This window comes from Lygodium microphyllum, chromosome 3, assembly GCF_053477565.2.
Source record: "Lygodium microphyllum isolate KBCC chromosome 3, Lygodium_microphyllum_v1.1.10, whole genome shotgun sequence".
In the NCBI taxonomy this organism is placed as follows: domain Eukaryota; kingdom Viridiplantae; phylum Streptophyta; class Polypodiopsida; order Schizaeales; family Lygodiaceae; genus Lygodium; species Lygodium microphyllum.
This window is the reverse complement of record NC_141137.1, coordinates 173632921-173646598: the sequence shown is the minus strand read 5'-3', so window position 1 is coordinate 173646598 and position 13678 is coordinate 173632921. Positions and strand designations below refer to the sequence as shown.

Sequence of the window (13678 nt, the reverse complement as noted above, 5' to 3'; positions counted from 1 at the left end):
GGATTGCTTGCCCCTGGAACCACTGAGATGCCATCCGGGGGAAGTATTCGGCAGATCCAAGCAAATGTGACGGAGACAAGACTCGGGCATGGTGCAAAGAAGAGTGATGTTGATCCGAAAATTGGAATCTCACCTAAGCGCCCAAGGAATCAGACAGGCCGACTGCCAAAAAAACATCAACGAGGCCGTAAACGAATCAGGTTTCCTCAGCAAGATCGTATTCAGTGTCCACATTGTTGTAGCAAAACATTAATCATTGACTGCCGGTCCACATTTGCTTGCAAAACATGTGATGCAATGCTGCCTTTGGGTGCTAGAGATTGCAATGCAGAGATTGCTCGTAGCACATTGACTGGTCTTACAATCACTGCATTCCATGGCGATGCAATGTTGTGGGATGGAACAATTGCAGACATTGCGTATCCAACTGAAGGGGGGGAAAGGAGCTTTCTTGTTCAAATGTCAGGTGACAGCTCAGTGGAGGCAATTAGGGCCTCCAGATGCAGGTTGGTCCCCCGCTATGGCCTCTAAGTAGAGAGCACGGCTCCTTGGGCCACACACTGCTTGCTGTGTCCCAACTTTTGTCTGAGGACGAACATGTCAGTTTGTTTCTTTGTGGCAGACTATATGGACTCTGTGGACACAGATCTCTAAGGCGGCAGGGATGTCCATTGAGTCCACAGCTTTTTGTCATATCCTTTGTTGATGTTTTTACGGCATGCATTTCAGCTGGCTGCAAGTGCCAGGTCTAGTATGCCTTTCTGGCTTGTGGTTGTTGTCTGATTCTGAAAACTCTGCAATCGTTTGCATTTGGTGGGGAACTTTGCTGAGAGATGATAATGATGATGATACGTGGGTCTTCTGATTGTCACACCCCCAAGCTGTTGAATAGTTGATTGCTCTTCACCAATTGTTTGCTTGTGGGTCTGATCAAAGTTCAAAATGTGAATTTGTCTATATGTGGGTGCTCACTCTTGCAAAGTTGATACTGGGGCAATCTGTGGCCAAGTCTTCTCTCAGCTCCATGGCTACCTCTGGTATATAGCAGTTGATTATTCTGATATCTAATGAAAAGCAGAAAGGCAACTATGCAGACCCCAAGGCTATTGTATGCATATTTTTTAGGGAAAACAAGACTGACAAACGAGATAATCAACTGCATATTGTATGCATATTCTGTTTGGCATTGCGTGATAATCATGTCAACGTGACACAGTCTACAGCAGTTGATTATTCTGATATCTAATGAAAAGCAGAAAGGCAACTATGCAGACCCCAAGGCTACTGTATGCATATTTTTGAGGGAAAACAAGATTGAGAAACGAGATAAAATGTACTGAGTGTGGGGGAGGGAGACAGTTAGAGGTGGGAAGGGACTATTTGACATAGAAACTTTGCAGATGAATCTTTGGGTGTGTGGATGGCCATTGGGCTGTTCATATATTGAACTTGCAAAGGATTGTGATGACTTTGTTTGGTTTCTGTGATCGAAGACGTGGCTTTGTCTGATCAGATTGCGAGGCACCATCGTCAAGTTTCTGTGAGGGTGGTGCTGACGGTTCTCAGCATAAGAGATGGCAGGATAGCTCATTTGATTGTTAGTCTTGTTCTCGCAGAACTCTCTTGGGTCCAGATTGATGTGGTCTTCTTCTAATGGAGCTTATTGAGAAGGTGATAAGCAGCCTTCCAATGGACATGGAATGCTACACTCACACTCTGGAATCTGTGTGCAATGCTTGCAGTACTCTCCAAGCAGGACCATGGTGCTTGGCAGACATCGCAGAAATGGAGGGAATGGCTGTCTTTGATGCTGTAAAGGAAAACATGAAACCATTCACCTCAAATGGAGGCCTTGTTGGTCTCAGAGATCTTGACTGGTCTGTGCATATTCTTGGTGACAGGATTTGGTGCTTCCAAGGTTTGTTGGAAAGTATTTACAAAAGCGTTCGACTTTCCTTAGTCCAATTTCCATCTTGTGGAGAGAGATGCCTAGGCTCTCCTGATTTCGTTACCTTGCATGGCATTGATTGCCCACACGTCCTCGTTGATTGCCCACATGTCCTTATTGGTTTCTTTGCCTTGGATGACATTGATGTCTCACATGTCCTTACAGAGGATGTTGTTCTATCATTCAGTACCATGGTCAGAGCACACAGCTTTGCAGAAAATGATGGGTCAGCTGTGTTTTCTAGTATCGCTATAGTACATTGGCCATCTCAGTTCCAGTCTTTTGGATTGTTGTTACAAGAGTTTATGCAATGCAAGTTTCTCAATGCTCGGCAATGGAATTTGATACTGAGAATTTGCATATTTGAGGGAAATTGTACAGTGTCCAGCTTTCAGCTTACTTGGTAAAAGGTTTCCGATCTCCGTCTCTTCCTGGCACCCATGCTTAAAAGAATGTAGTGCAACCCATTCTTTGTTGTTGTGGTTTCTATTTAGAGCGGCTCTCTTCGTTGTGGTCTGTAATTGCTCTTTGGAGGGGTGGACGTGGCTGGGATTGGCTCTGATCCCATACTGAAAAGGTCTGTAATTGCTCTCCGGCTCCCATTCGCAAAGTTGGCACATACTCTCGTTTACTGCAACAGCAATCACATCATCTTCTGATACACTTGAGCCAATAGTAGCAAGTTGATCAGCTATGGTCTTAATCTCCGTGGTATACACCTGGATGCTCCTGCCATTCCTACACATATTATTGAACTGTTGTTTCAACTGGATCTTTCGTGCATGTGTCATGGTTCCATAATTTCTCATCAGTATATCCCAAGCATCCTTCGGAGACTCACAGCCAATGATTTGAATAGCCATAGCATCGGATATACATAGTGAAAACCAATGCAGTACCTTACATGCTCTTTCAGTCCATAACCTGTGAGCTTTCTTCTGTTCATTTGTTGGATTTGCTTCAGGCAATTCAGGAGCTGCTTCATCTCCTGTGCTTAAGTCCCAGTATCCTCTGCCAACCAGAAAAATTTTTCCTTCTGAATTTCCATAATGCAAAGTTTTTGTTGTCTAGCTTTTCTCCAACTATTTGCGTGATATTATCAGTCCCATGTGCATTAGCCATGATGCAACAGCCTGTATGTCAAATGCCTGACTCCCTGCAAGTCAATAAGTCCGACTGACTAAGTTCAGTCCACTACAGTTGAGTGAATTAGGTTCCAAGATGGCAGCCATGGAACCTTGGCCTCGAGCTCAGAAATCTCGAAGATTTTGGTCTCTCCTTGGTCCTCGGGAGTCCCTCTTGAACATTGCTCGAGATTTCAGCCATTAAGAAGAACGGGAAGAAGATCACAAGCAAGGTTTGAAGGCATGCACTTGTGGGCAGCCATGGCTATGGAGTAGGACCTCCAGAGAGCAAGAACCCTCATGGGGAGGTCCTGAACCATCCTGCCCCAAGCTTGATTTCACCCTTTCTTGAGGAAGCATACCCATTTTGGAGCCATGGAGCATTCGGGATCAAATGGAGCTCTCATGGAGGACTGAGGTGGCATCAGTGAGACTGCCTTCTTCTCCAAAGACTCAAGGTAACTGACTCTTGGCTCTCATTCTCTCCATTTAAGCCTCTTGTTGAATCCCATCCAATTTTTTGAGAGAATGTATGAGTTCAAGTAGATAATAGGAGACCCAGACCTTGAATGCATGCTGATTCTCATGTCCCAGTCATTTCTCTTTGATCTTATAGTGCTGAAATGGATTTTACTCATGCTGAAGCTTCATTGTGATTATATTTTTCTTACCCATAACCCGTTTGGCTTTTTGTGAATTGGCTGAGCCAAGAAGTGAAAAAAAATCCATCAAAGAAGTGACCCCCCTTGCCATCAAAGACCCTGAAGGGGTGCACAACCCGGCCCGGGGGGAACTTTGCCCACCTCCCGGTGATCTGGAGCCCAAAGAATTATTGCAGGTGCAGGTACATTTGATGGAATAGCCCGAACGCTGATCACTTGAGCTTACAAACCCTTACATGCATTGGTAATGTCATAAATCGCTTGCTAATGTATGGTGGATGCAATGCAAGAAGGGTAGGGAATGCAATATGGAACTGGTCTAAGCAATAAGCTATGGATGCAAAGAATGTATGGCTTTATGGGGCATTGAGAGCCACCATTGAGGCCCTACATGTCTGGGATAAGACCCTCACCATTGGGATAAATAATGCTTCTTGAGGGAGCCTTTGCAGGATATTACAGACAGCCAGTCCTACACAGTCAGCCCACAAGAATTGATTACAGCAAAGCCTCTTTGTGTGATTGAGCACAAGCTCTATAGCTTGACTCGAAGAGGGCATTTTCCCCTTCGATCTAAGCTAAAAATCTCCACATTCCACCCTACGGTTTGAGAGATACACTCAGTTTTGTACCCAGAGGTACTGTGGGACAGGCAGCGGTCCTACACAGTCAGCCCACAAAAAGTGATTACAGCAAAGCCTTGATCATTTACTGTCGGAGATATTTTTACATAGACTCATAGAGGGGATCGAGGGCTTTCATTTGAATCAGAAAGTTTGGCAATCGGAGTTCCCTAGCTCAAGTTATCATCATTTCTGTAACAGGGGGTCTGGTAGACTGCACTTGGGATGACAGGCCACAAGGGTAAAGCAAAGGCCAAGGAGGAATTTCAGCGTGAAATAAGGGACTCCCATGCCTCAATGAACGATCCTAGCTATGCCCAGGAGGATTGTGAAGACTTGTTTGAAGAAGGTGCCCCCGAGATAGATCGCTTATCTCTGCTCAACCAAACCCTATGCCAACATGAGACCCGTCATGCTGATCGACATAGAGAGATGGAGCAACGCCACAGGGAGATGGAAACCCGCCAAGATCAGTGTCATTCCGAGATGATGGCCAAGATGGACTGACTCATAGAGCACATGGGCGCCCTCATTCCCGCCATTGCCCCCCCCCCCTCGGATCGACCCAAGGAGTATGTCTCTCCCCGTGACGCTAATCGCCCTCCCCCCTTGGAGACCGGGCATAGCTCACAAGGTCTTGGTGGTACCCATGGCATTTCCCATAGCACTTGATCAAATGGCAAGGCCTACCAATAGAGGAAGCCTCTTGGCACCCAGCATCTATATTGGACGAATTCCCACACCTCAAGGAGGCTATGTTGGCTGGCACCTCACCATGACCCCTGTTTTGGGCTGCAGTTTGCATCTGGACAGCCACCTGTTTTGTACCAGATTTGGTCCTGGTCCACTCTCAGCCCCATCCTCCATACATGGCCAGAAAGTATACCTCGAGGGCTCCATTCCGACACCTTACTTGTCCCGATCGGAGTTCCTAGTGGAAGTTATGGCTGTTTTTCTCCAGCCATACCATCTGGGACTGCACGCTAGAAATTCCTGGACAGCCCTTTATTTTGTACCAGTTTTGGTCCTGACCTGATTGCAGCCCTGCCCCAGCCACATGGGCTGAAAGTACATCTCATGGGCTCCGTAAAGACACCTCAATTGTCCCATTCGGAGTTGCCCATACAAAGTTATGGCCGATTTCCTACAGCACACTCTTACAATCCATGACTACATCCCTTGTTTTTTAGGACAAAAACTTTATGGAACGGGATGGTTTGTAATGAACGGGGATCACGGGAATATCTTGTTCAGTGGAGGATAAACCCCGCTACCTTGTTCAGTGGAGGACAAAGCTAAGGTTTGGACAAAGCTATCTTCTCTCTACAAGCTGAAGACCTTTGCCCACCGTATTACCATAGAAAAGAAGCTCTAAATGCTTCCCATCGATGATCTGCAGTTGAAGACTTGTGTTATTTTTTCAAAGGAGCAGGAGGGGGTGAAGATGATCTGCAGTTGAAGACTTGTGTTATTTTTTCAAACAGGCTGAATGCCATTGTAAACTGAAGGTATGCATTGAGTGATTGCCTACTCTATGGGTCAAGTTGCAGGTTGTGGCTTGTTTAGAGCCTTGTGAAGGAGGTATTAAGCACTAGTGTGTGCTCCATCAGCATCAACCTCAGCAAATCGAGCTGCTGGAGCAGAGGTCAGATTTGCGTGAACTGCGCCTGTTTGCTCCTATGAGTTGTTGGGCTGCACTTCATCAAATGCAACACATCTGAAAAAAAGAACAGATCAGTTGCTGGAGCAGAGGACAGATCAGAGTGGGCAGATCTGAAAAAAAGGCCAGCACTGCTGTATACACAGCATACATGGTATATGCAACACATTGAAGAGCTTTGGAAGCTCTCTGACAAGCCCAAAAGTACTCTTGGAGCATAGGTATATGCTGGAGGTCATATGTACTTGTTGTGATCCACTGCAAGCTGATTTTGGTAACTGAAATGCTCAGATGTGGAGCATTTCAGACAGGCTGAAAACTGTCATTTGACATGGACAGCAAGCATTTGTTATTTACTGAAGCATACTGTGACATTTGGTGACATCTATGAGATGTATGTACTGACATATGTATGTCAGAATGTTCATGGGTTGAGAAAAGCATTAAGTGCCACTGAATGCTGAAATTTTTGAAGCTGAAGCAAATGCAATCTCGTCTTTTGGCGTATGACTTTGCTCATTAGAGATAGACAGTCTATGGTCACTACATAGTCATGCATTGACCTTGTCATACTGGAGCACATGTATGGTTTGGTTTGAAGACACTTTGAAGTGGTTTGAAGCTGGTTATGCTGGTGTTTGGTTGATTGCAGCCTGCAAACAAAACTGTTGATACTTGTACTTGCTGATTATGCACTGTTTTGTCCTACTATGCTCATGTCTCGAGTGACATATGTACTTGCAATCATCTGAGAAGACTTGGGACATATATGACATGTGTGCATGTTGCTTTTGGCATCAAAAGTGTCGCTGTTAATCACAGTTTACAGGTTTAGACTGTATGTTTTTGGACCCTGGCAGTGGATCTGCAGGAGTTCAATCTGAAGCAAGTACACGGCATATGTATTGACAGTTATTTCTACGAGCTGGACAACTTGATTGTGGACTATTTTGGGCTGATACTGGGCTGAAATTTACTGGGTTTTTACTGCATTTAATTGTAGAGAATTGATTGTGTTTATGAGTCCAAGCTAATCTATCTTGGAACCTAATTCACTTGAGTTACAATCTCTCATTTTTGATAATGTATCGTGTGTTTGATTTGCATCCACCATAGTTAACTAGCTCTACATCCGTGTTTATCAACAGAGCGAGGGCACTGGATGAAGCTGATGACAGAGAGAAGCACCGGACGAGGGAGGAGTGCCACTGGATGTCGGAGAGTGCTGAAATTTGCAAGACAATGTATCTGCCAATATATTGGGCCAGACATAAATAGCTGGAAATTACCAAAACTAGCCGACTGCTGCAAGGACATGTCAAAAATATGGTGGACCTGCTCTTGGTGCTGAACTCAATGCAATGATTGATCAAAAATGGCAAATCATTATGATCCCTTTGGTTATGATGTGTTATGTCTACCACTGATACCGTGTCTACCAAGTATTTTGATAGTGTTGCTTCTAAGCAGTGAAGCACATTACATCATGGTATGTCCTATTTATATTCTTAAAATGTACACCTAATGGGGGTTCGGTCACATGTGCCAATGATGTCTCTCAGTTGTCAAAGGCATTGGAAAGGTCAGACTTGCGTCAGTCTTTGGTGATGTATTTGCATGTGCTTTATGTCACACTGGTAAAGAAAAATCTAGCTTCTGTTTAGCATCGCCAAAGTTGGATGCCAAGTTACTTTTGATGGTACTTGTTGCTTGGTCTATGTCTTATGCATGATAGCGGTATAGTGTTTACTGGGACTCTTGCCAGAAGCTTATATATTCTCAATGCTTATGGCAGAGGCTGTTTGTGGATGCTTTTAGTGGCGCTGCTATGTTTGTGGCTTCTCTTGGATTTGTATGCATCCTTTTCAAACCTAGGCAAGGCCTACAGGAGTAAAAATATATTTTAAGATTAAGACATTAGGTTCTTTTGGGATATGTGCATGTACTGCAAAAAAGTTTAGCAGTCCAAGCTAGAGACAAGGGGTGAAGTTTGTGGGTTGACACACAACAGAGTGTACACATGATCATCAAATATGTTGGAATTCACAAATGCATGTCAATCTATCACATCTTTGGTGATTGATTAATATAACCTGGTGGTTAACCCCTTGCAAAACTCCATTTAATCTTAGTCTAATATTATCAAAGTATGAGTGTTATGTTTATGGTCAGGTCATTTTCTGCTGACTGTTTTTGAACTTCAAGAGTACTACACCTTTAGAGAGCTCTCAAATTTATTGTAAGCGATTTTGATCAATTTGAAGGACCTCAACTGCCTCATGAACTTCTGGGAGGGTCCTTGAGACTCCTTCGAGTCCACTCCTATGCACGGTTTTAGTGGAAGCTGAGATAAACCATTCGGCAATGCTGAGGTGGTTGCTATGAATATATTGCTGGACTTGGTATACAGTAACTCCAAAATTACTTTTAAGATTCCTTCTGTTTCTGCTGCCTTGGTTTTGTAAATCTCAAAAGTGCTGATTGCCCTTCTTAAAGCTGGCTGCTCCTGTGTGTGTGAGTCAGCAGCCTGTTTTTCTGCATTCAGATTGCTTGACAGCTCTATGTAGCATAGTGTTGTATCATCCCTCACAATTTTTTCAAAGCCTTGCTATTTTGTCAGCATGATACTGAGGAAGGGCTTTGGGTCTATTTCGATCTTTTAATATATTCTGTGGGTCGATCTCTATGCACTGGAGTGTTTCTACATTTAATGAAAAGCTTAAAGGCAGAAATTCTTTCCCGATTGTCAAAATATGCTTTTAAGAACACAATGTCAGAATTCAAGAACACAAGATGATTGTCTATTGGGATTCCAGAGTTTTACTATTTTACATTTCAGTCTAAATTTTTGGTTTGACAGTGGAGTTATTTTTCATGACATGTTAGCCATAAAACTTTGGATTTCGGATATAATATGTATGTGATTCAAGCTTGAACTTTGACTGTTTGTGTACATGTGGAATGACAACATCTATATATGGCTAATTGGTTCTTATAGGTGATTTGAACTTTGACTGTCTTTGTGAACATGTCGAATGACAACATATATATGAGCAATTGATTCTTACAAGTGATTTTATAGATTCTTGCTTATAATTTGGATTGGTGTTGGTGGATTTTTTGAGACAAGTCAGCATGCGTGTATTTGTTTAATATATATGTGCTTATTGCTCTTTCCCTATTTTGCTGGGTAGGGGCAAAACAAATAGCAGGCAAGACAAAACACTGCATACATGAGAAAAATTGTAAGGTTTGAAACAAGATACACCTATAGGAAATGGTCCCTATGCTTCCATCATTGAGCTACTGTTCCTAGCATCTATCTGGCTGCTCCAGCTTGATATCGCCTATAACACCTGTAGTTGATCTAGAAACAAGTACTATTTCAGACTAAATTCTGAGCTAGCCATAAATTCACAGAGACACTTGCTTGGCGGTTTGTTGTCTTCCAGTTTCAGTGATGCATGCCAGACTTTATGCATCATGGGTGCTGCTACTCTGTCAATGTCCTTCCTGCCATATCCTTGTGGTGTTAGGTTGCCCCTAATTAAAACTGCTGTGTCCATTAGCTTTATAGTCTCTTTGTAGACAGGGAACAAATTGGGAAGATCCTGTGGTAATCTGTGAGCCTGTTTGACAAGGATTCTGTTGATTGACACTGTCAAAGGCTGTTGACAAGGATTCTGTTGATTGACACTGTCAAAGGCACCATGTAAGTGTGTACTGCTTGCAATATTAGGTAGGTTGAGGTGCTTGAATATTTTGCTAAATCTCGACTCATGAGACATCTACTCAGCATAGGCTTTTAAACTTTCAATTCCTAAGTACCATAAAGTTGCCTGCAAAAGTAATTGTTTGGCATGAGATGATTCCTGTTATTGAAGATCATGATTTTACAAACAAAACTTATTTTGAAAGGTCCTCCTCTGGCCATGCGAGAGCTAGGATATCCATTTATTAAGCATGATGTCTATTTTGGTGCCCTGAACAGTTGTATATTTCATATTTGCCAAACACGTTTCATACTTGTTGCCATTTTGGTAGACTCTTAGTTAAAAGATTGGATCATGTTTACAACGTGTTGTTTTAACCTATTAACATACGTATGCTAGCACCTTTTTCAAATGGAGACCACTTTTGCATAGATGTGTCACAGCCCCAAATGGCGTAGTCAAAATTTACCATGAATTGCAAAATTAACTCAGGGTAGACATCAAAGCTGCAAATAGAAATATGTAATCTTCTTAATGAGTGTCAACAGTTTACAAGCCACATGAACGTGTCAATGGAAGCTGACAGTTTACAAAGCCAAAATTGATCCGCCTCAAGAGAAAGCGGAAACAGTCAACTGCTGTTGATGCAAACATGAAGTCTTTACAAGAGCCTCGCCAGAATGGCCTAACATGTACAATGCATTCTACCCATCCCCAGGTCCACAGTTCAAAAACATCCCATGAAACTATGGCTGGAGATCAACACCCACTCAGACATTGCCAGCCACGCGAGAAACCCATTGACTCAAGGTCCTCCTCATCTGCACAACATCATCATGCTCGAACCATCTCTTTGTCAGCTGCATGAAGACAAGGATTCAGATTAGATTGAGCCGACCTAAATCAATCCATATTAGTGCATGTACTAAATATACTCACAAAAGATGCCGTAACCACTCCCTGCAAGCAAGCCTCCACTAGCAGGCGCATGCAATGCATCACATAATACCCGCAATCAACGGCGTTCGGTTGGCACGGTATCACCGCCTGCACAGGAGGGTTGCTTAGTATGGTTTCATGGCGACGCTCCGCAGCCCATATCTGCTCCACGGCCAGCTTAACCATCTCACACATCAATGGAGTGGGTGGATTGTTCATAGGATCCAAGAATAGCAGCCCCGGCTTCTGATGCAACTGAGTCACCCCATGCCCCGAACAGTTGAAGCACACAAACAATGTCCAATGACCGCTCATGACCAAGGGTAAAAAAACAATGTCACATAGCTCATCAATCGGAGACATAAAGTTGGCCAAGCTCGACTTTGTAGATGCAGTGCCTGCCAAGCCAACCCACAAGGGATCAACAATCCAGAATTTGCAGCTTATTTCCTCCTGTAGGCTGAACTCCATCCACAGCGCAAAGAAGTTCATGTCCAAGGTGCTGGCCTGCTGTGCGGGATCTTTCAATTGTTCAAAGAAGTTCCCCTGTACTGGCAACTCCAGTTGGAGGCGTGTTGACTTGAATCGATATCTGCACAATATAATCAAAGTGTTAAATCAAAGAAGCAGACAAATAGGTATCCACAAGAAGAATCAATTGTATACGAACATGATCCTGCGTGTGTCCCTGTCACCATCAGAAAATGCATATAGCACACGACCAGGCAAAACAGTAATGTCGTAAGATGCGATCGACAATGAAGGCCCCTCTGGCGATAAGAGCTCTATGGGTGTGTCCGCAACAATGTATTCTGCAGCAGCATCCTCCTGATCTGCGGCGTCTATCGACTGTGCATGGTGCGATGACTGCGTCCGAGCTGGGCCCCCAACATCTGTGCTTGCAGTCCTCCGCTGTTGGCAACGCAGAAAAGTAAGTCGACTGCAGAAAAATCAATGGAAACCAGCAAAGTCAACTGCAGAAAAACTGAAGAACAAAGATACACTTACATATCTATCGAATCCTACGGCAATGCGAGCACGGATCCTCTTTATGTGATCATCCTTCTTTGCATCGTATCTTTTCATCTGTTCTGCCACATACGCGTCCACCCATTGCTCCGGACCTCCCATCCTCTGAGAATCTGGCAACTCACTGTATATCCTCCATCCTTTGACCATTGAATCAGTCTCATGCTTTTTTCTATTTTTCTGCCACTTGAATTCCACATCCTCGAATCTCTGGCGGCTACGATGCTCCTCGTACTCCGTGTGGGTGCCGTATACACGTGCATCAGTAGGCCCTATTCTACCTCCAGCAGGGACTGCAATGTTCAGGCCATGCGCAGCTTTTAAATGTTCCTCCATGGCTGAGCGTCGATAGTAGAAGTGTGTGCGCTTGCTGCAGAACTGGTCACAAGTGCACCGGCGAGTCAATCGACCATTCTTGTCAAAGACAATCTCGAAGGCTCGGACGATACCATCATCCGTGGGGTGCACAGGCCCAGGGCGTGCTCTAGGACCACCTCGGTCAATGCCATGTGTGTCTGCACTTGTCGTCGTTTCGCCTGGCAAAGCATCAAATGGCACAACAACAATGTTCAGAATTCAATCTGACTTGATGACAGCATTCATACACAATATTTTCTGACGCGAGTTTCTGATCTGCAGACAAGAACAACAAGAAATCCATAGTATACGTTTTTAAAATCATCCCAAATGGGCATGCAATGTACTCACTTGGTGCCAACCCCGAACCGGCCAACGAGTCAGCAGCAGGGACTTGATGTTCTTCATCACGAATATCATCGGTAGACCTGGCAGCGGCTTGATCTTCCTCATCGGCAAGATCAGCCGAAGGCCTGTCAAGGACAGGATCCTCTTCCTGGGCAAGATCGTCTGCAGGCTCTTCCGTACCTGCATCGTGGTTAACTGTTGTTTAGGCAATGCAATTAAACCTCGGTGCAAAAATAAATTGAAATCACTTATATGCGAAAAATAAAAACTTACAAGTGAACTCCCTTGAAAGCATCCGATTGATGTGAACAAATGGCAGTTGTTTCTTGGTTGGAGATTGTTGCGCCTTTGCTTGCTTTCTGGGAGCCGGCGGCACCACAAATTTGCGCACAGGAACAAACTTGCCAGAGCGGAGCTTCCTTGGTGAGGGCACGTGGGGTGTCTCAGGAGATGGCGATGCCACATGCATGGCTGGCTGAGGGGAGAGTGGTGATGGCACGTGCATGCCTTGTTCCCCTTGCGATCGGAGCTTCCTTGGCAATGGCACTTGGGGTGTCTCGGGGGATGGTGATGCTGCATGCATGGCTCGCTGAGGAGATGTTGATGCCACGTGCATGGCTTCTTGCCCTTGCGATCAGAGCTTCCTTGGCAAGGGGACTTGGGGTACATCGGGAGATGGTGAGGCCACATGCATGGCTTGCTTGGGAGATGGTGATTGCTGCCCTTGCGATCGAAGCTTCCTTGGCGAGGGGACTTGGGGTACGTCGGGAGATGGTGAGGCCACATGCATGGCTTGCTTAGGAGATGGTGATTGCTGCCCTTGTGATCGGAGCTTCATTGGTGAGCGTGCTTGGGGTGTCTGGGGGGGTGCTGATGCCACGTGCATGGCTTGCTGCCGTTGTTAACTGCCAACAGTTGAAATCTCAATTGCCCGATTATAAGTGAAAATGCCAATGGCCAAAATCTTCCCCCGATGCAAGAAATTGTTAAGATCAGACACTCTCTATGCTTAGAACCAGTGGCCCTATTTTCTGTTATGATTAAACATGTGGTAGATATTCCTCTGGTGCAAGAAATTGCTATGATCAGCCGCTCCCTGTGCTTATAGAGTCAGTGTCCCTGTTCTCTCGTGTGATCAGACATACTGTGCAAGGCCTTATTCTCTGTTCAAATGCAAAGACTCTGCTCAAGCTATTATAGGGCAGCTATACGCGAGTGGGAGGAGTACATGAAGAGATATGAAACGGAGGACGAATTCATGGAACCAGTGTCCTG

General features: G+C 44.6%; 1 protein-coding gene across 1 annotated transcript; it reads right to left on the bottom strand.

The window, feature by feature from the left end:
- Positions 1–9397: 9397 nt before the first annotated feature.
- On the bottom strand, positions 9398–13391 carry LOC148039197 (uncharacterized). Its single transcript, XM_087675324.1, has 7 exons — positions 12677–13391; positions 12407–12583; positions 11678–12234; positions 11340–11581; positions 11081–11261; positions 9810–9889; positions 9398–9713 (listed from the first exon to the last, which is right to left on the bottom strand). Exons 1-7 carry the CDS (start codon positions 13017–13019, stop codon positions 9398–9400), a joined length of 1896 nt encoding a protein of 631 aa, XP_087531450.1. The 5' UTR covers positions 13020–13391.
- Between the last annotated feature and the right edge of the window lie 287 nt (positions 13392–13678).